The following is a 24,279-nucleotide window of genomic DNA, read 5'->3' on the forward strand; positions in this document are numbered from 1 at the left end:
GCTCACCGTGGTCTATTGTTAATGATTTTGGTTTTGATAAGTCGTAAGGTTCGTTTCTCCTTCACAATTCTAAAGTTTGTGTGCAGTTTTTTAAAAACAATCCTAAGCACTCAGTGTTCTCAGTTGTATGGGGCAATGCAGGTGTAATGAATACATTTTTTTACATCACAGTTGTAAAAGCCTTTAACATGCCTGTATGTTGTTCATCACTTTGTCTTATCTGGTGGATTTGATGTTTTTCATGGTGTTTTTACAAATTTCACAGGAAACTGATGATACAAATTGTACTTATGGGAATGAAATAATTTACAATCTTAAATGATTGCAATAAAATAGCATAAATTGCATATGTGTCACCTATGGCATTTTGAGATAATCTCATTGTGAAATTCTGCCAATGTGTCATGATTTCTGAAATTTTAAGGTCTTCTATGTCATTTGATGCATATTTAAATATAGTCAACGTAAAAATTTAAATCTCATATTTTGTGAAAGATAGACTCTATTATTAGTGAAATTATAATAATTAATGTACTGGTGTACAAACTGCTGATTATTCTGGCAGTATTTATGAAATATTATAAGTGGGTTGAAATTTTTGTGTCATTTCATCTACTGAGCAACCAGTTTGGGTATGTCACTCATGGAATGTGAAAAATTTCTCATGTAATTAAAAAAGTAAATGTATGTCAGCTTGTAGGGCAATATGTAATTCTTGTTTTGTATAAAACATGCTACTTTAAATGTCAGAAAAACTCAATTGAAATCAAAGATAATGAAATGATGGATACATTTACCAGTATCATAACTCTTTGTCAGTGTATTCTGTCTAATTTCACAATCACTGGCGGTGTCTTCTTTCATGCACACCGACCAGGGCTATAAAATTGTGTGTCCAATGCCATCACTCCACAGTCTAACTTTATTGCTACAGATATCAAATATTTCCAGTTTTTTACTCTGAGCTTTATCCAGTGCCTGCAGAATTTGTTTCAAAAACTTGCCAACCACATAACCCATATGTTTTAAATGAGGATTATTGCAACCAGCAAAATGGATTAATCCACTTAGTCAAATAATCACCTTCTGTCATAAAAAATTCTGTGGAATGCATTGGGAAAGGCTTTGTAAAATACAGTACTTATGAAATCTGCACTGCATAGCAGGGGCCACCCCATAGGTAGTTGTATCAATCATCTGAACCATCTAGCATGAAGTGCCAACCATTACACACACACTATCAGTTACATTGCTATCTCTAAAAGCATGGAAAACAACTCAATAATTCAATTACTTATTGCCTTGAAAACACTGCAGTTAAATTCCTCTCAGATATTAAAGGTATTTTGATAACAGGAAATATTTATCTACTTATGGTGTGAAATATGCTGGTCAGAGAATTTGTTGTGCCTTTTCTGTGTACTACTTCTAGTGACATTGTCTGTCACACATATCTCTGTATGTAGCCACCAGTATAATTTCTCGCATAGAAATATGATACCATTCATTTTTTTTGGACATTTTATATCACTTTATTGATGGCATTTCAATTATTTGCATCAAGAGGTTGATTGACCAGTGTCTGTAGACATGGCTGCATTATCACCGAGGTTAAATTTAAGTGGGGATACAAAGTGGTAGTTCAGACAGAGTGTATACCCTGGCAGAGTGTATACCCTGGCCTGTGATTTGCTGTCATGGTTGATTAACATGAAAATAAAACAGAACAGTGCACACAGGTTAGGCTGAAAACCAATTGTTCTCTTATCCAAAAGATATGTTGAAACTTTTAGTGAAAGGATACAATAATATCACTTTAATTCTATAATCCCATTACATTTACAGAAAAATTTGATTTTGTTTGCCCATGCCTTGTTTTGTGTATTTAAATGTTATTTTCAACCAGATAATTTTGATATATCTGCAAATATAATTTTGAATTTTCCAAAGAAACCTGTAAAACTTTTCCAGTGTGCCAATGTTTACTTAAAATAACAAATTTTAATGTACTAATGGTCAGTATACCGGTACATGTAACTTGCATACTACACCCTGTTTTAAATTTATCATGGCTTGTGTAAATCTTGAAAAATTGTTGATCTAATTGGTTCAGGTCACTAAATATGTTAGTCATTCTCAAAATTTTGGTCTTTTAGTGTAACAATTTACTTTGAATTCATTCAACCAACTCTAAGTATTTATCGGAAAACTTCAACATCTAGTTTTGAATGAACAAGGCTGTAATGGTACTTCATCAGTTCTCTGACATTACTCCATCAAACACTGTATTGATTTTGGTTACATAGAGTGTATTTGAAATTTTCTAAAGGCCTGTAATTTGTGTATCAAAGTGTAGAGATGCTGCAAACTTACTTTTTGATGAAACTATGCTATTTTTCACAATTTCCCTAAAAAGTTAGAAACACAGAGTGTTCACGAATGCTGCTGTGAAAGTAAGATAACATGTTTGCCTATTCACGACCACATTATTCTTGACTGTCATTGAAAAATTTGGCAGTTTCAACGCAAGAATCTATGCCCTGACGATTGCATTTTCCACTCATTATTGAGATTATTTTTAAGAAATGATCAACATGTCACTACTACTAAGTCAAAATACAGAAACATCACAAGTGATCACATCTGATATTAGACAAAAAATAGAATATACAGTTAACGAAAGTGTGTCAGCTGATAATATTTGATGTGTTACAACATCAAAATGTCAAAAGTTATGCTTGACATATTCATTCAATTTCCCAACAATTGCCTGATGCCCAGGGTTATGAACTATTTGACGTCATGGAACACTCGTCAAATATCTCAGTCACCCAAGGAATGTAAGAGTATTTATTTTACAATGTGGTGCTGAAATATTCACATCTTACTTGAACCATGGATTCTACTCAATAAGAACATTATCAAAATGAGAGCAATATTAGTAGATTCTGATCTACTCCAAATTTGACTTAAATCATTAAATCTCCTCTAAAATGATAATTTTGTTGTTCTTTTTTCTGTAACATTCATTTCTTTGAATCATGATAAGTCATACATTATGACATAAGTCTCCCCCCCCCCCCCCCCCCCCCCCCAATCATCTACTGTACTTGCTGTTTAACCATACTTCTATGGATATTCATCAAGAATGTCACACAGTGTTCTCCTCAGGAATTTCTGATAGCATAGTGGCTAATTTCATAACACTATAATTGATTGTGAATTTAATGAATGTCTATTGTAATAAAGAACAATGGCTTTAATTGCTTTGGGGAGAACACTGTCGTAGCAGTTTTTGGTACTGAAGGTAGGGAGAAATTCTATATAAACAGATGTGTAACATATTCATATTCTGTACAGTCATTATTTGGTCAAACCAAATTCTCCTATATCAGTGGGAGTTTACAGAAACATGACACTTCATTGTGCAAAAGAAATTACTGTTTCTGTTACAATCTCTCATAATAAGAGTAGGTCCCATTATATCTTTGTTGTGATTAGACTATTCGATATCAGAAAAATATTTCACTTAGAAAATTTCAATTAGCTATCAACATTCCTGTGTACACTGCAAAATTTCACATAGTGCATCTTATCTGTAAAAAATGTATGTTATTAATTTTAACTCTGTAACCAGCGGAATTTGATCAGAATTAAAACATTTCAATATGTTGTTCAAATCATTCAACAGAGAATGATGAAATGAAATACTGAGTGATCACTGAGTATTAACAGTTGGTTTATTCTGTTGATAGTCAGTGTGAATGCACAGCTTAATGAGGTTTGCATTGTGTTTGATGGTTTTGATGAATAACTAACTCTGAATCATGAATGGGGCCCATTTACTTGCAGGGGTTATTTACAAAGCATTCTCATTATTCCAGTATGCAGGTCTGTTACTGTACAAATTTTGTGTTGGATTTAAACGTGATTTGTAGGTCATGATGTGGCTTTTCAAATTTTGTACAACAAGGGAAGTTCCTGGTCTAAAAATACGAATTCTAATAAGAATCTTTTGCCTGTTTTGATCAGTGTAACTTTATAATAGGAAATTTTGCTTGTACTCGATTGTACCGCACATGCTGTTGTGAATGCAAAATTTCAGATATTGGTCATCATAAATGTCCAAATGTGCTTAGAAAACTACCAGGTAGATGTATGAATATTATATTAGCTGTTCATTTGAAGTAGGAATCAATATTGTTAAAGTTCAGTGAGATGATGTTGTGCAGTAATTGAAATTCAGCGTTTATCTCACAGATCAATCTCACCTGAGACCAACACTGTCTGAACAGATAAGCTGTTTTCTATTTTAGTCTGGAGATACCTTAATGGCTACATCTTGTTTCAAGTCTGCAGAGCATCTTTTATGAGTCACATTTAATGGAACAATTTTTATGTGGTGTTGTGTGTAGCACACAGGACCAAGGGTGAAAGGTCTTGTGAACATGGGAATGGGTGAAAGGTCAAATGGATATGGAACAGGGGTGAAAGGTCAAATGAACAGATGCCAAGATGCATGTATTTTTATTGACAACCTCAAATTTTTGAATGAGAATTTGCAATTACAAAGGACCAATATTCTTCAGGATTTAATTATCTCAATTTTACAATTAACATGTTATCTTAAATAAATTGAGGAATATCTTTCACTTCAGTTGAAATTTATGTTTGAAGCGATCTGTAGCTTTTTATGTATTCTCTCTGAATTTTCAAAGAGAGATTGTTGTTCATCATGACCTCTAACCTTTGGATATTTTATATGAATGCAACATGTGCATTCCATATCTGCAAATATTTGACAAATAATAAAAATACTTATTTGTGTTTTTGATGAATGCAAGAGTACATACGGTATGTGTATGATAAATTCCAGACTTATTTACACAGTGGATGGTGAATTAATACTATGTATGTTTGTAATGGCTGACAGGAGGGGAATTTTAACTGCCTGTACCAGTGGGAATTACATAGTGTGAATTTTTAGCACTCAAAGCTAGGTTTAATCTACATGTGTGGTTTTAGGACGTTTAGTAATTGGTTCATACATGTAGAATCTGAAATGTGGAAATCTGGTAATTAAAGGGCCAGTTGCTGTTAATGTCAGTGATTTCGTTTCACAATATTTGTTTTCAAAATCAACTGCATTTCCTCTTCAACTCATCAAAGCATGTTGAGATAGACAGTTTCAGCTTGTCAACTCAATCTGTACATGTGTTGGCAAGTGAATTCTGGTCCAGGCAACAAAGTATTTGAATATCAACATGCGATTCTTCTATGATTCGTCACATTCCTTCTGTCTATCTCAATGGAGTTAAATTAGTATTTGTCACAAAGAAGACACATTTGGGTTTTGTTCTCAACGATCACTTTCGTGATGATGACGACATCGAGCGACAGATGAAATGCTTATATATATCAGCTAATATGCTTATGAGAAAATTTTCTCGATGTACCTTTGAAGTCAAGAGTGTTCTTTTCAAAACATATTGTTATCAATTGTATGGCGGTCCAATATGGATGAAATATTCTGTTAATATTATGAGGAAGTTGAAAGTTGCTTACAATAATGCTGTTCGTCCTTTATTGGGTTATGATAAACGTAGTAGTGCAAGCTCTATGTTTATATCTAACAGAATCAATAACTTTGATGCCTTGCTAAGAAGGCAGATTTATGGTTTAAAACAAAGACTTCTGAGAAGCAGTAATGATATTGTACGATGTGTGTATGACTCATTATATTTAAACTCTGAAATGATAAAGTTATGGAATAAGCTTCTTTTTGTATAACTTAACCAAGCTGTGTATATTTATCACCAGATTTTCTTTTGTTGTTATATGGACAATGAGTCCGAAATAAAGTTTATAATATAATAATAAAAAAAAAAAAATAACAGTGCATGACACATATACTGATATATTGGTAGAAGCTGTGTTGATAAGCTGAATAGTTGATTTTTCAACATACTTTGGAGATCAGAACAAGAACTTGCAATTGATATACAAACCTAAAGAAGCAAAAATCATCCACAATTACAGCTACTGGTCCTTCAGTTGGACAGTTGCTTCCAACTTGTACATACCCATCTATGTAAACATTTCCATCATCTCGAAGTGCTATGTAACCAACGAGATTGCTAACTGAGAACATTGTTTTCTGTTTTCATTACAGGTCACAACTTTTTTTCATTTCTTGAATTCAGATGCCTGTCATTATGGCTGAGAATTACATTTTCAGAAAGTTACTTGAAGCTGCTACAGGAGCTGCAGGCACAGGTGGCGATGATGCAGTCACAGAGGGAGCAGACACGACAGGTACAACAGCCATATTTATATCTTCCCAGTATCTGCATGCTTTCTGCTGTAGCTATTACTTGTCATATTTCATATCAGATAAATGTTGAACTTGACAATATATTCCAGATCTAGATGCATTTTTTTGATAAAGTATGTACACAAAAGGTTATCTTACTGCACAAAAGTCTTTTTAGTCTTCTATCAGGGAATTAAAAAGAATATGAAAAATATCAAGCACATTTCACTATCACCAAATCATGGAAGATTTCTGACTATAATCACACCTTGAGAAGGGTAAGCTAGCAGTGAATATCTAATGATTGTTACATTCATAATATCACTCACATTACACACATTCCAAAATCAAACTCCATCAGTATTAAAGGAACTTGGTCACATGTCTTTGTAGTAGCCAAATTATTGTTTTACTTTTGAGGGTCATGCAAAATGGTATAAGCAAGCAATGCCTACATACCTATTTTACCATTGGATATACAGATATGCAAATTGTTTGTGACCAAGTACCTTTCATGTTTAACACTGTCCATATCTGCTGTATGTTTTTTGTATCATTATGCTTTTCATTTATGTGTGACATCCATCGTTACTCATTCATGATTTCACAATGTCTTCATTGGTCACTGTGTTGTTTCATAGATGGCGGTGACAGCGGCGGTCTGGATATTGGCCGCGGTGCCAAAGATCTTGCTAATAAGCTTTTAGAAAAAATTCCACGTAAGTATCAGTACTTCACTTTCATCATGTGTTATGTTTTTATTGTGGATCTACACTTGTTGTCTTCTTGTCTCATTTCTTGGGTCATTCCTCCAGTGTGTGGGTGGAAATTGTACATTGTCTGCACAAGTTGTGAAGGGCGCCAAACAGTGTCAGATGAATCACACACTATTGTTTTTACTGAGCTCATTCATTTTACCACCGTAGACATTTCAACCATTGTGAAAATTCCTAACTTGTGTTTATTATCAGTGATACATTGATAGTAAATAATTATTTGACTTTGCCTAAAAAACAGCCAACAGTTTCCACACACATTTGTAATAATCTTGGCGTGCAGTCTTGAAATGTAAATGCTTATTCTTTGGAGTGGAATGTATATTTGATGTAAGTTCGAAGTGAATTTTGTATTATGATGAAAGGTTTATCGGAAATGCACATGTTCACCTTCAAACAATGGATCATGGAAAATAATATACAAGCAGTTTATTTAAGATTAGTGAATGGAAAATTGTCCAAATCATAGTACAGATGCTGATTTGCAAAAGGATATGTCTTTATTGTCAATGATATGTACAGAATTCTGGGAAAGAATTTGCATTTATATGACATTGTTGAGTCAGCAGTGTTGCACCAACACTTTATTTCGCTCTCAAGTGTGAGTTATCTTGTTTGTTTCACAACCTGTCTTTTTCTGAAACTTTTTTCCTTAATACTGGTGTTTGAAAAATGCATTGTGCATGAATGTCTTGTTTTACAGATAGCAAAGTTTTGTTTTACTGGTGTTCGGAAAATGCACTTTGCATGGATTTTACGTTTCACAGATGACAAATTTTGGTGTATCGGTGGTTGGGGGTAAAATTGGTCAGTTTGGCTTTCTGTGTCTTGAGATTGTTCAAACCGGTTGAGTTTGGTTTTTACGGTGTCTGGAAACTATCCTCTTGGAGCCTGTGTGGATTACTGGTGTGTCGGTGTGGAACAGTCCTTTCATTTGCCAAATGTTTTGTTCAGTGCATCAACGTAGCAACAGAGACGATTCCGGAAGCTACACCGGAAGAAACCCAGACCCTACCAAGATGACATTGATAGTGACATCAGAAGCAACCAATACAACGGAAGCAGGAGGTGCTTTGGCCGGCATTTTCCGAGACATTGAAAATATAGCAGGATTGGCTGTGCCAGCATGGATAGTAGCAATCCTAGTGCTTAGTCTAGTTATTATCCTAATAGTTTGTCTTGTGGTCACGTATCATGGATTCTGTAAGAAGAAAAAGGGGAAAAAGGTTAAATTATTTCTTTTAATTCAGTTTTCAAATTTGACTTTGTGCAAGGATCTATCATTTCTGTTGTAGTCTGTGTTTTGGTTATTTTGTACTGCAAAGACACAAGGCAAAAGGCCTTCAAAACAAACCATGTTTTATGAACAATTCTCAAATCTAAGCTTCTACATCATGCTGTTGTAGAAAATTCTCACACTAGTTTTATATACACTGTTGAATTGTGTGCTATAGCAAACCAAACTAATAAACCAAAATCAAAACAAGTATCAAAGAAATTTTGCAAAAAGAAAGATAAGACAGTGAAAAGCAGTCTGAGATAAATTAAATTGCCATCTCATTTGTTGATAGATGTAAAAATATGTGTCTGTACAGAATGGTGTTTGGTTTTTCATAGTATTGTGGTTATGAAAACCACAGGACAATACTTAGCGTAGATTTCTCGCCAAACATCAAACATATTGATGAAAATTTATCAATACAAAAAATTTATCAGTACAAAAGATAGCAAGCTTTGAAACTAAACCAGATAGACGAATCACAAACAAAACATAAATATGATGGAAATGGTACTTCCTTGCACAAAAATGGGATAACTTTGGTGTTTTCTTAGTGAATATAAGTACCATGTATCGGACTTACCCAAAAAATCAAAATCTTGTGGCAAGAGAGAATTTTCAAAATACTTTGTGAAAAAACTGAAAAAACAGAAAGCCTGTGAATATACCAGGATTTTTCAGAATGATGATATGATATAAGAAACTAAATGAAGTGTCAGTATGGTCTGTAATTTTCTTACCGACATGAAGTCTTAGGTGACTCTGATACATGGTTTTACACATTTTGGTTGCCTTGTCTGTTCTGCAAACACACAGGGCAATCAAAACTAACCTTTGATGTCAAACAATTACAGTTTTTAAATAGTGATGTACATTTTTTATGTTAATCATGGCAGTTTTCTGGTAGGCCTTGTTTTTTTGTAGAGGGCGCTATTGTTGCAGTAACATCGAGGTCCATGTTAATTGCTAAAATCTTTCTCTTGGATACTTTTCAGTGGTATGATTATCAAAACCAATGTCAGTCGTTTTTGGCTCCAAAGTTGATTTTGATTGAAGATTTCCACCATTCTGTGTATTTGTTCATTCATTTGTGCATTTATTTATGAACAAAAGAGTGTGTAAGATTCCAGATCTATCAAGAAAAATACTACAAGTTCAAAACTATTCAAAGGATACAGAAATATCCTTTAAGCACAGATAGCTGTTCAAGCCTAGTAAAAGTTGAGCATTGTATAGAGCGCCCTCTATCGACAAGACAAGTCCTACCTTTTCTCTTCTTGAAACGATCCTTTTATCCCATCTGCAGCATGGACTGATGCTGTGACAGACACTTGGTGGCGTGTCATGTCTCTCTCTCGTTGTCTGCTAATCATGATGTTTTCTCTTCCCTCAGTGCCTATGCCGGCAATTATAGCCATTGCCGTTGTAGCCGGACTACTGCTTCTCTGCTGTTGTATTTGTATATGTAAGAAATGCTGCTGCAAGAAGAAAAAAAAGAAGGAAGGGAAGAAGGGTTTGAAGGGTGCTGTTGACTTGAAGAGTGTTCAAATGCTCGGAGCTAGTTATAAGGAAAAGGTCTGCATGGGTTTCTGTCCCACTTTGCATGAGTGTGTTCTGTTTGACTTTTTGGGTTTCCAAGGTTTTGCTGTCAATTCTGATATGAACTGCCAGCCATCTTGTGGAATATGGCTAGAAAGCAATTAATTAATAAATCAGTGAACATAACTTATTCAATAATTTGGTGAGTGACTTGTTTGCAATCAATAAGCCAATCTATAAGTCAGCCAATCATATCAAGAATGTTACCTACCAATCAACCAATCTGTCAATCAGTCTATTAGCCAACCTGTCAACCAATCCATCAAACAACGTGTCAATCAGTCCATCAGCCAAAATGACAATCTATCAGCCAACCTGTCAATCAATCAATCAGCCAGTCTTATCGATCTATCAACCAACCTGTCAATCAGTCAGCCAACCTGTCAATCAGTCAATCAGCTAGGCATGTCAAGAATTCCATCAATCAACAGACCTGTCTGTTTATAAGTCAATTTTATCATCAGTAAATAATTCAAAATATCAATCAAATTGAATCATTGATCATTGATTGTAAATCACTCAATCTGTCAATCATGCAGCATTCACATTGATTTTTAAGCTGATACTCATTCTATACCATAGTGTGTTTTTCAAACAACCATTGCTGCTATAGCTTGCAATGCTTTAAAAAAAAGGAAAGTTGGCTGTGTGCTTTTATTCTCCAGCAGCTATTCATTGGTTGCCAAAAGGCCATACCAAACTGTGAACAGCATAAAGTGCTGCAGTAAACAGTTTTAAATTTAGGACTTTTCGTTACATTAGGAATCTTAGAAATTATTACTGATGCACAACCATCAAATGTTTAAGTTAGCCAACATGCCTCAAAAACCAATTGAAAAGCTTCTTAGGGAGTAGCTTATGATAAACACTTTCAAGAACAACTGATATGATTGGCTAGTAAACAAATCATCAACCACTCATTGGCCTTCTTGGTGTAAAATGGGCCAATAAAAATAGAGTGTTGTAGACTAGCATTTCAAACATGGCTGAAGTAGAGTTGACAGCAAGCTAGGGGTACCACTTGTGGTGTGTTTGTTGTGTTCTGTAATCTGTCCTGTTCTGTGGTGCAATTCAAACTTTGTATCTTGTGTGATTTTTTTTCTCGCATTCTTTGTTGATGGTATTTCTCACTGATGCACAAAGATGGCATGTATGTACACTTTTCTTTTAGCAACAAACTGTTCGCACACATCAGGAGATAAGGTATTTGCATGCTTCTTTGCCTAGGGGCCTCATCGGAATTTCAAACCAATCAATCCGCTCATAAGGAACACTTTCAGACCAACACAATCCATGATGTCCAGATCTTTGTGTCAATTTTGCATTCGTTTTCATGTGAATCGTCGATGTGTCGTCTTCTCTTACTGTCTCTGTATTTTTTTCCACGCACATCACAAATGCAACTCTGCACACCACTTCCTCTACTGGTTTGTATTCATCAATTTGTGTGTCAACTCTCTCTCTCTCCGATTTCTTCCAATATCTAGTATCAACTTTTGAAGTTTTCACTAACTCTCACAAAAAAAACACCTATGTAACATTAGACAAGTCACAGATCTACACATTCATAGATTCTGACAAAATCATCTCGATGTGATACGGCTTCAAATTTACCAAATTTGTAAATATATCTTTGGACCAGACAGAAATATTATAATCATGTTCAGATACCAAGACACATACTGAGACACATACCGAGACACATACACACACCTAACACATTATCCATATCCAACATAATCTCATGACATTGTAGAGGAAAAGATACACACAAATCAACAACCATACACACAAACAAATACGTACATACTGACAATATACATGTAAACTTATCCAATCTTGTACAGACACTTTCATTGTGTAAACATCCATCCACATTCCAATAGTCATTCACCCATACACAAGACACTTACAAACATAAATAACTTTTGGTGTTCTCTTAGTGTGTTCTCATCAACACAAAATTTACTTCTTCCCTCAAACCCTTCCAAGCAATGTGACTAGCAGCAGCATGAACCAACTCAGAGTAACATGCAACAAACCCAGTGTTGATGTGATAACCTCAATCCTGACCTGGTCCAAATCCTGACCAATGTTTTCCAGCCCAGGCAGACGCATGCTTTTTTTCCCATATTTTTGCAGCTTCCTTCCAGTCGCTGTAAACTCAAACTGCGAAACTTTTCGTGGCCATTTTATTCAAATAAGGATTTATTCATGTCTGATTCAGAAGTTCAACGCTTCAAAATCACAATTTTTAAATGATCATTTTGCAAAAAACGGGGTTGAGCTTCAACATTAAAAAATTGAAGAGTGAAGTATATACAGTGTTAATGGTTTTAAAATCCTGTTTTCTTTCCAAAAATGGCCATGAAAGGTTTCAATTATCATTTAGTTTCTGCTTCATTACTTTCCCTAGCAACTGCCGTAACTATGAATAAATTGTGTTTCCATCTACTGTCATCCAATCAGAACTTAGCATTTGCCTGCTAATTCTGAAACCACCTTGTGAACTGTCCAATCAGAGGCTGTATGACAGTAGATGGAGACAGCTGCTTGATAATTGCCCTTCATTAACATTCATATAAATAGAAAACATCGCAACATCATCCAAATATCTGTTCAACTTCTAGTGAATTTCAAAATGTCTAACAAAAACACTGAAACAAGATTCTGATTAACCGCAATCACCTACAGGTTTACCTGACTTACCCAGCTTAATTGATAATCTGTGCAAAATTTTATCTTAATTTCAGAAATATACCCTTCAAGTTTGCAATAATACAGTTTAAAAGTACAATTTTTATACTTCAAACAAAGAACACAAATGCTGAAATGGTCAGAATTACAAAGACTATCAGAAGTTGAACAGATTTATAGAATGGATGAAATTATCGCTATATGAAACATCAATTAATAATTCTTCTGAATGTTGCTATAGTTACATGGATTGCTTTTCATACAGCAAACAGAGTTACATATTTTTTTTCAAATAATAGGATAAAAACCAAACCACATGAGCAATGAACAATTTTCCTCTGGAACTTTTGATTATTTTTTTTTTCATTATTTATGTTTTTTGTCACTACAATTTCTTGTTCTACTTTCCAAAGAATGTTGAGATTGAGATACACAGCATTCAGCTTGTCAACTCTACCTGTTCACATCTAAATGCACTGTATGGTTTACATGTAAATTCTGTATCCAGCTATAATTCAAACATAAACAATAACAGTGTTTAAAAAGTTAATAAACTACTGTGTTGACAAGCTAAGTCGTAGGGGTTTCAACATCCTGTAGGGAGTAGAACAAGAAACTGTAGTTGACATAAAAAGTGAAAATATCATAAGTTTCAGCTTCTTGCCCTTTGAGTACTTTGGAAAATGACATGAGGTTGACATTAACTGATACGTTTGCCTAGAAGCAATCCATGTACACTAAATGTAAATTTTAGTTCTATGTCTGTTTGTTTGCTGTGTTTTTTATGTTTCATGAGTTGATGTTAAAATCTGTGTTTGATCAATATCAAACATCCCTCAATCACCCCTGAGTAATGGAATCACAAAGATTCGTAAATAATTTTTTACAAAATCAGAGTTTGCATATTTTCAAATCCTTTCAGCTGTAGAAATCTTCAGATGATCCAAAAATATTTACCATTTTATACTTCAGCTTCGATTGCAAATCTTTCTGTTACAAAAAGATTTCTACTTGCAGTATATCCAAGATTAAAAACATAATATAGCAATAGTCTTTCTTAATTTAAAGAAATTAAAATGAATATTTTGGACACATAAGTTTTGGTAAGAAATAAATTTGCTGCAGAGTGCAATTTTTACTTATGTATATTACAATTAGAACAATGTTATAAAATTGGCGTTATTAGAGATTTTGTAGTAACTTGGTCAATTTTATATTTACCATGACACTAAACAGGTCCAGCCTGATGTTGAAGAGTTAGATGGCGCAGGAGGCGAAGACCAAGAAGACACAGATTCGGTGAAATCTGAACTTAAACTTGGAAAATTACAGTTTTCCTTAGACTATGACTTCCAAGAAGGAAAGGTGAGAATGAAATGACAACATTGGTGCAAAACAAGGGATATTAATATTCAATTTTTTTTACTGAACATACTGAAATGGCAACATATCTGATGAACTGGAAATTCCCATAAATATTCTAGTACTGTGTTGTGGACCATTTGAACCCTGACCTTTGTTGACCTCTGACATCACATGGAGATGTACATCAGAAAAGGATGTATAGGATTGACAATTGTCAATGTCTTGATGTGCAATCAGAGGTTACCAATTCCTGCATTTGCATTTCCCTAAATCACTGGTAGTTTTAGCAATTCAACAAAGTTTCTATCTTTCTCAAAGGTCAAGTTCAAATATATGTTGACTGGGTTTCCAGGATCATCTCATTTACATATTGATATACATATTGATATTGATATACACTATGACATCATAAGGTCAATGCTATTCCACCTTGTAACTTTTCTAGAAACTAAACACTGAAAGGCAGATTAGCAGGAATAGATAGAATACAGGAATGATGTTCATATGCCACATCATGGAAATGCTTCTGAACTGTAATTGATGAATAGAGCTTATCCATATCCATGTTAAAGACTTTGCACACAAATGTTTCCCTTTGGACTTAGACTTAGCAATCAGGAAGTGCAGGATTTAATTACTCTAGCTTTTTAACAGAGCAGTTTTGACTTTGATGTCTTCATTAGGTGACTTTGTGACTTATGTTGTGAGTTTGAATCCCGTTGAGAATTTACCAACTTTTCACACCACCAGTGCCTGTCATCTCCAACTTAACCATAAGTACAACACTATAACAGGTTATTCTGTTTGTCTACAGTTGACGGTTGGTGTAATACAAGCTGCTGATCTACCAGGCATGGATTTCTCTGGAACTTCTGATCCGTATGTCAAAGTCTATCTATTACCAGACAAGAAGAAGAAATATGAGACTAAAGTACACAGGAAGACACTTAATCCTGTCTTCAACGAGACATTTACATTCAAGGTGAGTATTTATATCTCATCTAATCTTTCTGATCAATATGGAAATGATTCAGAATCTCCATATGCTGAGCTCATATTTACGCAATAAAGCACACCCAGTGATGGTATACCACAAGATTTTTACCAGTTCATGACATATGCACTCGCTATCGCTTGAGCATATATTAAGTAAACTGGCTCATAACTTGAGTCATTTCTATTTCATTTTACTTTAAAATATTGTGAATGTGCGAGGAAGAATTATTGATGATAAGCATGAATAGTGTTTGGCCCCAGAACATGCATTGTACACTAATGTGATGTAAGTATACATATTTCGGGCCAAATGCATATCTCTGCATATCAAGAAGACTTCTTCCTGTAATGTATACTTACATCACATGAGTGTAAAATGCAGTGTTATGATTACTATGCATGTTTCAAGGCCTACTTCTAGAATTCATGTGGTCACATTATAACTTCAAGGACAAAGAGTTTATTGTACATTTAATTTTGTCCTCAGCCATCAGGTATCTGTGTACAGCTGCATGAAATCCATCATGACACAAACTTTTGATGATTTCTTTGTACAATACAGGTGCCGTACAGTGATGTGGCAGGCAAGACTCTGGTCTTTGCTATCTATGACTTTGATCGGTTCTCACGTCATGATGTCATCGGTGAGGTCAAAGTTCCCCTTGGCACTGTGGATCTGGGTCGTGTCATTGAAGAATGGAGGGACTTACAAAGTGCTGAAGTACCTGGTGGAGAGGTAACACAGCTCACATTCTCTGAACCTGTTCACACCCTGATTGCCTGTGAACAGGTCCACACTCATCTTTAACTACAATAGGTTTGGGCTAAACCATTGTCTTGAAAGGGTTAAGAAGAGTAATTTCCTGATCTTTATTTTGCACAGTATTTTAGGAGCTATGTACTCTGGTTTAGGTCTTTAAAGTGGCACTCCCATTTGGTAACATTTTTAAAACACATTTTTTTATTGCCAACGGTCGATATTTGATGTGGCGACTGCGCGCGGATCGCGAGATATCGATAAAGACATGTCTTCAAAAAAGTAAAAGTTTGAATTCCGGTGGCCCACCTAATTCAGCTTCCGAACATCGAACGTTCGGCACTGGGGCCATTGTCAACTAAGCTATGGAGTACAAGTCTACACTGACGGTGCTGTACGCCACAGTACCACTTGCCTCGGTGATCGATCATGCCCCGTGGGAGAAAGCTGAGTCTTACTGACTTGGTGATAAAACGAAAAACAATTTTTGCTGATTCCACCAGAATTCGCATAGGTGACTATCCCAGTTACATGCGGTTGATACATAGCGGCCACCACTTGGTATGCATAGACGCATACCACACGCGCGGCGAACCACACGTTCTGTGTGGCAGACGACAAAATGTAGTCATCGGAGGCGGCTAATATTTAACACGTAAAAACTTATGTTTATGTGGTATTGGTTAAAAATATAATACAACTGATTTAGAATAATAAAAACGACAAAGCTAAGAAGAAGTTTTCAAAAACTGACCTGTGGTAAAGGCATAATGCTGTATATAAAGTCTTTGCAGTGGGAGGTAAAATTGCGTTGTTCGAACTTATTATGGACTCCCTAGAATATTGTCAATCAGCACAACAACAAACCTTCGGGGGATTTCGCGTCATAATCAGAAACGATCGTAAAACTTCGGGATGTGAAAAATACGCTCGGGAAATGACATGTTTTTATCGATATCTCGCGATCTGCGTGCAGTCGCCACGTAAATATCGATCGTTGGCATAAAAAAATGTGTTTTAAAATGTTACCAAATGGGAGTGCCTATTTAAACGTTCAGCTCATGGTCATAGACCTAATGATGCATGACAAATAATTTTTACTGAGTGTTTGGACTCAGCCAGTACATCAGGGAAAGAAGAAATTACTTGTTTGATATAGATTTCAAAAACTATAATTATGGCTCTTGATCAAATATTATAAGAAATGAAATGAGATGAAAAATATGTATACATGTTGGGATTTTAAGGTAACTTTTTTGTAGAGAAATAATGTTCATTTATATGTCTTTCGATTGATAGTGTAGAGCAACCAAAATACAAAATAAGAGTAATTTTCCTCATCAAAGTGAAGAACAATAAAACAAATGACAATCATTTCTGTTTAAGTGGTTAAGTTGATTTATACACCTACCCTTGTTTAAGCATTTCTTTGACCTTGACAATGTTCTGACATGTTTCCAGGGCAAGTCTGAACTGGGTGATGTCTGCTTTTCTCTGCGTTATGTACCGACTGCTGGCAAATTGACTGTGGTTGTGCTAGAAGCCAAGAACCTGAAGAAAATGGATGTCGGTGGTCTATCAGGTAATGCCTATACACAGTCATTAATCTTTTACCTCAGAACTACTCATTTGTATCTGACCTCTGACCTCATTTGCATCAGTGTATGATTAGATTTTCAAGGGAAAATTCTCTTTCGCAGATCTTTATGGAAAGCTATCAGACTGAGTGTACCTGGATTGTTAAATAATGAAAGTGCCACATGCTCTAGGCACTTATAACGATATATCAAAATTACACTCGAGTATAGACATTTTAGACAGATCTAGTCTTTTTAATGCAAGGATAATGAATTATTTTTATTCTTGAATCGTATGCTAATTGAATTTTTTTTTCCCCTTCAATTGTATGTTGTGTGCAATGTCATGTATTTTCTATGTTTTGTGGAGACTTTAATCGGGACTTTACTTCTGTTAGTTATCCAATAAATTAATAAATAAATAAATAAATAAATAAATAAATAAAATGAATATACTTCTGTTAGTTATCCAATAAATAAATAAATAAATAAAATGAATAATAGTATTCTCTTTTACAGATCCTTATGTTACGCTATCAGTTTACATGGGTGATTTAAAAATAAACATTTTTATCTTGTCAGATCCCTATGTGAAGCTCTCAGTGTACATGGGTGGTAAACGAATGAAGAAGAAGAAGACAAGTATAAAGAAGAGAACGCTGAATCCATATTACAATGAATCATTTGTCTTTGAAGTGCCCTTTGAACAGATACAGGTGAGAAAATACCGGATTATCAAAGTCAAGAGTGAAATTCTTATTGTATGTCAGTCTGTTCAACCTTTTTAATCTGTTATTGGTTTCCTGTTGATGGTGAGATAGCTTGGAAATGTATGTATACATAGCTGTACTCAACATAACTTCATTTTATGAGTGTTCATGATTCTAATCATGGCTAGCCTTTAATGATGATCACACTTTACTTTAGCTTTATAAGACTGTTGTGTGACATTTGAATGAATTTTCAGACATTTTTAAATAGAATGACAAGATGTAAATGTACAATCCAGTCTGAGAAAACATCACATAATGCTAAATACTTTGTCTCTCTTTATTTCTCAAAACAACAGAAAGTCACACTGGTCGTCACAGTTGTTGACTATGATCGCATGGGCAGCAGTGAACCAATCGGCAAAGTTGTCCTGGGATGTAACGCATCGGGCGCCGGCCTGCGACACTGGAGTGACATGCTTGCATCGCCACGAAGACCCATCGCGCAATGGCACACACTAGTGGAGCCAGATTCCTAAAAGTTGGACATATCTAACAGAAATATTAAGAAACCAAAGCAGTGAATTGAAGGCCAACTATGTACTTAGTTTGTCATAATCTCTCTTGTCATTGTGAATTATTTGTGTTACTCTATCAACACAAAAAAGGACGATTTCATCGTAGACAAAGAAAGGTTGCATGAGATAATTCCCAGATAATAAATGTCATTTTAAATAATGCAAACAAACTCTTCCCCATATGATATTTACCCAGTCTCTATTATTTTAAAATATTCAGTTGTCTATCGTGTTAGTGTAGAAAGGAAAGGCTATTGAATCTACAACTGCTGACAATCAAGGCAAATTCCAAATGTTAAAGGGCGTACCCCCGGTATTTTACCTCATGATATAGAGATGCGTTTTGCTCTATAAGTTATATAAGATTGCAGTGTATGAATTTGCTAAGGACAAGTTTACACATATATGAAGAAAGTTACGTGTTGCATTGTTCAGCATTGTCTTATTTCAAGTGGACACTGTGTGTTGACATCTAAGTTGACAAGAAGATGTATTTCTCATATGGACTGAAAATATAGCCTGTATACTGAAGAGCTTTTAATTCCATACAGATTTCATCTACCTGATAGGATACGTCCATTTATTCCACGACAGTTTGGCTGATCTAGATGGCCTTGATTGGCAATACATGTTCATGGACAGTGCTAGTCCAGATGGATTAGCAGTAAATGTTGATGGACATCTCTTATCCAGGAGTAGTGGTAGATAGTAAGGAGCATGATAATCCACACAGAGTAGGTGTTCATACTATTCCATATGGTGTAGCAATATATGGTATACGTGCATTGCTCATTCACATGGTTTAGCACTACTCCAAGAAGGGTAGGTGTACCCATCATGGAATTAGATGTACACATCATGGAATTACATGTATCCATAAAGAATTGCATTACCTGGGTTCCATTTTCACAATATTCATAATATGATACAGAAACTCTCAATTGTACTTTCTGTATGAAACAGGTCACAGACTTCATTTTATAGAAACCACTGCATCGGTACAATTCATAGATACAGCCTACCCGTAGGTCCTCCCAATATTTACCCAAGCAGATGCCAAAATATTTGATAACATTCACAAAGCAAATGGAAGGGGACCCAAGATAATACTTGTAAAATGATTATGTTAGTGACGCTTGGCATGTAGTTTTTGAAAGTGTACATCAAATTGTGTAAAGAGATAATTTTGTAATTATTTAATCAGTAATGTCACACAAGGGTAGATTTTCTGTCTTAGTGCCTGGAATGTTATATTCACACTTATAATCCCACTTATATTTATGAAATCAGTGAGTTGGTATCAAAAACATTGCCGCTTTTGACTTTCAATATTTAATCCTACTGAGAGCTATAAACACTGCCCTCGTAGTTTGCCTAGTCTAACACTTTCATTTGTTGGCATATATAACTCCATATTTAGTCAATCTCAGGTGTTTATCTTTGGTCTTTCTTTCCCCCAGTACCACTGTTCTTTGTTTAGCATTTCAATACTCCAGTGTACTGTCTTGTTTGGCTTTAAAACAATCACGCTCCATGAGTGTGCAATCATTTCAAGTATTCAGTATTTTATTTGTGGTATGCTGTTTGTTGACAATTTTGTCCAGTTTCCAAAATTGTCACAAAGAATGGATTGTGATGGCTCATTAAATTTTGACTTATATTTCCAAGTGTATCATAGTGTTTCACTTTAATAAGGAGTGGAACTTTGTGAGTTGGCATCAAAAACAGTTTGTTAATGGGAGTTTGCACATAATTCCTCATTGGGGTATAGTGAGTGCAGTTTTAGAAAATAACTGAAGTTATTGGGGCTATATTTACTGCTGTGAAAGGTCATGACCTTTTACCCTGACTAACAGATCATGATCTACATCTGCAGTAAAATAATTCTGTCACTTTATTTTTTCCAGTTACTGTACGCCAAAGTGCATTCGGGGTCATGACTTTGACACAAGTTGAACTTCAACCCAATTTGGTCGTGCTATTTAGAGTGAATTGCACTTTGGTATTTCTTGTATGTCTTATTCTCAGGTCATGACCTGTAGCATATAGGGGAGGGTGTGACGTGAGATGCTGGAACTGGGTCATGACCTTTGACCTTATGAAGATAGCTGATGCAACATTGTAATGTATTTATTACTTTTAGGTAATCATCCCTGAATCTTAGGGACCAATGATTTGAAAAAACTGAAAAACTAAAAGAAGCAACAAAGAAACTGTATGTTATGTAGATACAAGAGTATGACAGTTGTCATTGGTGATGTGTATATTGTGTATTTATTTCCTTGTACATGGTCTGTCTTTATATATACTGTGCTCCTTTCATCAACTTGTCTTGCTTCTTTTTTAGCATGAATAGAACTACTAATACTTGTATATCAGTCACTTTCGTTAACCTTTTCCTACCAGTCGTCAAACTACTTAACTGAAATCAGGCTCCAAATCAATTGTTAAAAAACTAACAAGTTAAGCGAATGTAGACAGCTTTTTAATAGAATATATACTGTAGAAATATACAGACTGTTCATATTTCAAAAAATAAAATATACCGATGCTTAATATAGATGGATGATCCTGTGGCTCCCCTGTTTTTGTAATTGGTTTGACCTATGCTGTTGTTTCTGCATGCATGGTGGACCTTTACAATGTGAGATGGGGATGACAAGGTTGCAAGTCAAATACCATTTTCCGAGTATTTACAAAGGATGCATGCAACTGTCTTCTCCTCAACTAATGAGCTATTTTCTGCAAGCTATGTTGAAACGCAAAACATACTGCTGTATTTTAACTTCAAAGTGTGGGCAGGCAAGAATCTTTATTCATTTTTTTTGTTTCGAGGAATCACCCTTGATACAAAATGCAACTAGTCTGAATCTTTCTACGGTAATAACCACAAAATCTAACAATGAATATGATCCAAAATTATCCATTGATGTAGTTGTTTGTCATTTCTGTGGTGTAAAAATAATATTTTAAACCAAAATAGAAAATTGTGTGAATTTTCCCGACAATCTTACAGTCCAGGCAATGATCTTTTCATCGCACTATTCTGTATTTTATGCCTTGTGTGCATCGTCTGTCAAAGTTGTGTATATAGAATTATATATACATAGAAATATAAACTATCTCAAGATGACTGGAAATAAATAATGGTCAAAATTTATTTTTCAAGAGTTCAGTTCTTGTCAATAGGCTGCTAAACAGTGACTTTTGTCCAGACAGTTGAGGTAATATTGCTGAAATCTAGAGCTGTCTTGCAATGGCTCTGTTGCTTTGCATCATGGGATATGTAGGTAGTTGTGGTGGTGTTGGTTACAGTTGCTAGGTGACCCATCTAGGATTTTTAAGTGAAAGTGTGGGTGCTTTTAAAAGTAAGATAAATTTTAATCAGGAATCTTGACGTAGATAGTGACTGTTTAGTGTAAGAAGGGGAGAAATGATTGCCCAGTTGATATCTCACTTTCCATTGGCATTATTCTGTAGCTTTGTGAGCTGGCACTCCTTCATCTGCCACTATCATGCTGTAGGAGCTGACCTCCCCCTTGTTAAACAATGGAATAAACCTCTGAGAATGGATGAAGAAGTATGTTCCATTTGTCAAGGAGTGATCAGATGTTAGTACAGAGGCAAGAAGGCATATACTGCATCAGATCTAAAACGGTTTGCTTGCTTGAACTTAAGCTGTGGGTGCAGGGTTGCTATTTGAATTAAAGCACTGTTGCTATGGTTACATTGATTTTTTTTCCCTGCATTTTTGTCTGCTACACTACTAGTCAATGTACAAAGATTCAGAGATGATGTTAAATAAATGTTGTATTTAGTTCAACTTATACTGTCAGTGCTTCTGTTCAACCCCTTTCCCCAGTATTCCCACAGGGGGTTGTCTACATGTCCGTCCCCAGGGGTGGGAAGGTGTTTCGTTGTATCGCTAATAAAGATATACTCTACGAACGCACCATCAGGTATAACTGACTAACTAACTCAGTTATACCTTGCTGGTGCGTTCGTTATTGACTTTGTCAAATTTTATCCGGTGATAATCTGGTGAGAGCGTCCACAGATTAGTAATTTACCCTTGATTACTTTGGCTAATTAGGCACTCAAACTCATCAGATAATAGACGCAACATGTTGATAAAACGTATACGCAAGATTGTCAAGGGCAGTGCTAAGTTACGACCGAAACGCCAAAGGTTGGTAGAATATATCTTTATTAGCGATACAACGAAACGCCTACCCACCCTGGGGATGGGCATGTAGACAACCCCCATGTAGTATTCCAAATTCTGAAACCCATCTGATGCGACGTGAATCTTCAATGTTCCTGTGTACCAGAAGAACACCTGGGCCTAATCTTCATTTACCCATTCACTGCAATGGTTTGTCCCAACTCCATTGTTATCAATGGTGATTGTGGACCTGTTTAATGAGACTCGGGGGTGAATGGGGTAAGAAAACAAGGTTTTCTTAAGGGGCATCATAATGAAGCTTTATGAAGCAATTTGACGCCTGGTATATTATGATGACATGTGAACTCCATTTTAGGCGCAAAATAAGTCAGTCTTTCCAATGTTCAGGGTCACCCAACATAAAATTATAGAACAGTCAGCATTTCATAAAGGATGTTTTGAATTGGTCCTTGAAACTCCCCCCCCCCCCCCAACAACCCTCCAATCTGAACTGCTACTCTCTGACTGTTTTGTGTGAAACAGGAGATCGCAATTGAATTTGAAAATTTTACTCCTTTTAAGAATCAAACCTGAAAATCTGTCACTAGATTTAGCAGGATTATGCATTTGAAAAGTATTGATATCACATGTGCACTGAATTTTTTTCCTTACTTTGATACTATGAATTATTTTTTTAAAATAAATTTATGATACTATACTTCATATGCCTAAAAGTATAATTTCATATCAATAAAGTGCATGAGCTTCAATGTTTTTGTGGCTAGAAACATTGAGTTGCTTGATTATATGACCCACCTAGAATACCCCAACTTGTGCATCTAAACCTGATGGACCACCCTAGAACACCCAAAGTTGTGCACTAAGCCAGATGCTCATCCAAAGAGTGCTCTACTCTGTCAAGGTTTGCTGGTCATCTTGCAGTATTTGATGTTATTTTTGTCCACAATATGCACATTATGCAACCAAAGTCACTACCTATTGATGCATGTTAACAATTTCTTCACTCATTTCAAATAACATATCTCTACGTGGCATATGTTGTAAATCATTCATTGTCAATGGAAATTTACACATTGTAATCTGGTAAGCTAGGACCGGCCAAGCACATCTGATAAATATGATAGTCCCTGATTTACTTTGCAACCTATCTGCCACAGGTATAGTTCAAAAATGCCAGCCACTACACAGCCACACAAGCTGCAGCAAAAACAGTAGGGACATATTAAAAATGGGAAAAGTTTCGGAATTTGTCAAACCAGCTGGTGACTTAAACCACAGCGGGACTCAGAAGTCTGGTTGTTGTTGTTGTTGTATTGTTGTTTATGTTTATTAGTCATGTTGTTGTTATTTACCAATAAAATTCAATGAACAAAACGATTGTATTGTTGTTGTTTAAAACATAATGTATACGTAGATGTCATAAGAAACTCTACAAGTACGCTATCA

At 35.3% G+C, this 24,279-nt stretch overlaps 1 protein-coding gene across 8 annotated transcripts in view; it reads left to right on the forward strand.

Moving 5' to 3' along the window:
• LOC139122791 (synaptotagmin-1-like) overlaps positions 1–22,470 on the forward strand; it is a 48,030-nt gene extending 25,560 nt beyond the window's left edge. For 3 of the 8 annotated variants that reach the window (XM_070688520.1, XM_070688528.1, XM_070688537.1), the window contains 9 exons: positions 6,173–6,315; positions 6,955–7,032; positions 8,044–8,315; positions 13,901–14,029; positions 14,844–15,011; positions 15,588–15,761; positions 17,244–17,364; positions 17,942–18,075; positions 18,429–19,503. In XM_070688520.1, coding sequence (XP_070544621.1) covers positions 6,204–6,315; positions 6,955–7,032; positions 8,044–8,315; positions 13,901–14,029; positions 14,844–15,011; positions 15,588–15,761; positions 17,244–17,364; positions 17,942–18,075; positions 18,429–18,608 — 1,368 coding nt within the window. In that variant the 5' untranslated portion in view covers positions 6,173–6,203 and the 3' untranslated portion in view covers positions 18,609–19,503. Of the gene's footprint in view, positions 1–6,172; positions 6,316–6,954; positions 7,033–8,043; positions 8,316–9,761; positions 9,944–13,900; positions 14,030–14,843; positions 15,012–15,587; positions 15,762–17,243; positions 17,365–17,941; positions 18,076–18,428 lie in introns of all 8 variants that reach the window. The other 5 variants (XM_070688555.1, XM_070688582.1, XM_070688566.1 and 2 more) reach the window with 4 other exon arrangements.
• The last annotated feature ends 1,809 nt before the right edge of the window (positions 22,471–24,279 follow it).

Source organism: Ptychodera flava, chromosome 2, assembly GCF_041260155.1.
Source record: "Ptychodera flava strain L36383 chromosome 2, AS_Pfla_20210202, whole genome shotgun sequence".
Lineage (NCBI taxonomy): Eukaryota > Metazoa > Hemichordata > Enteropneusta > Ptychoderidae > Ptychodera > Ptychodera flava.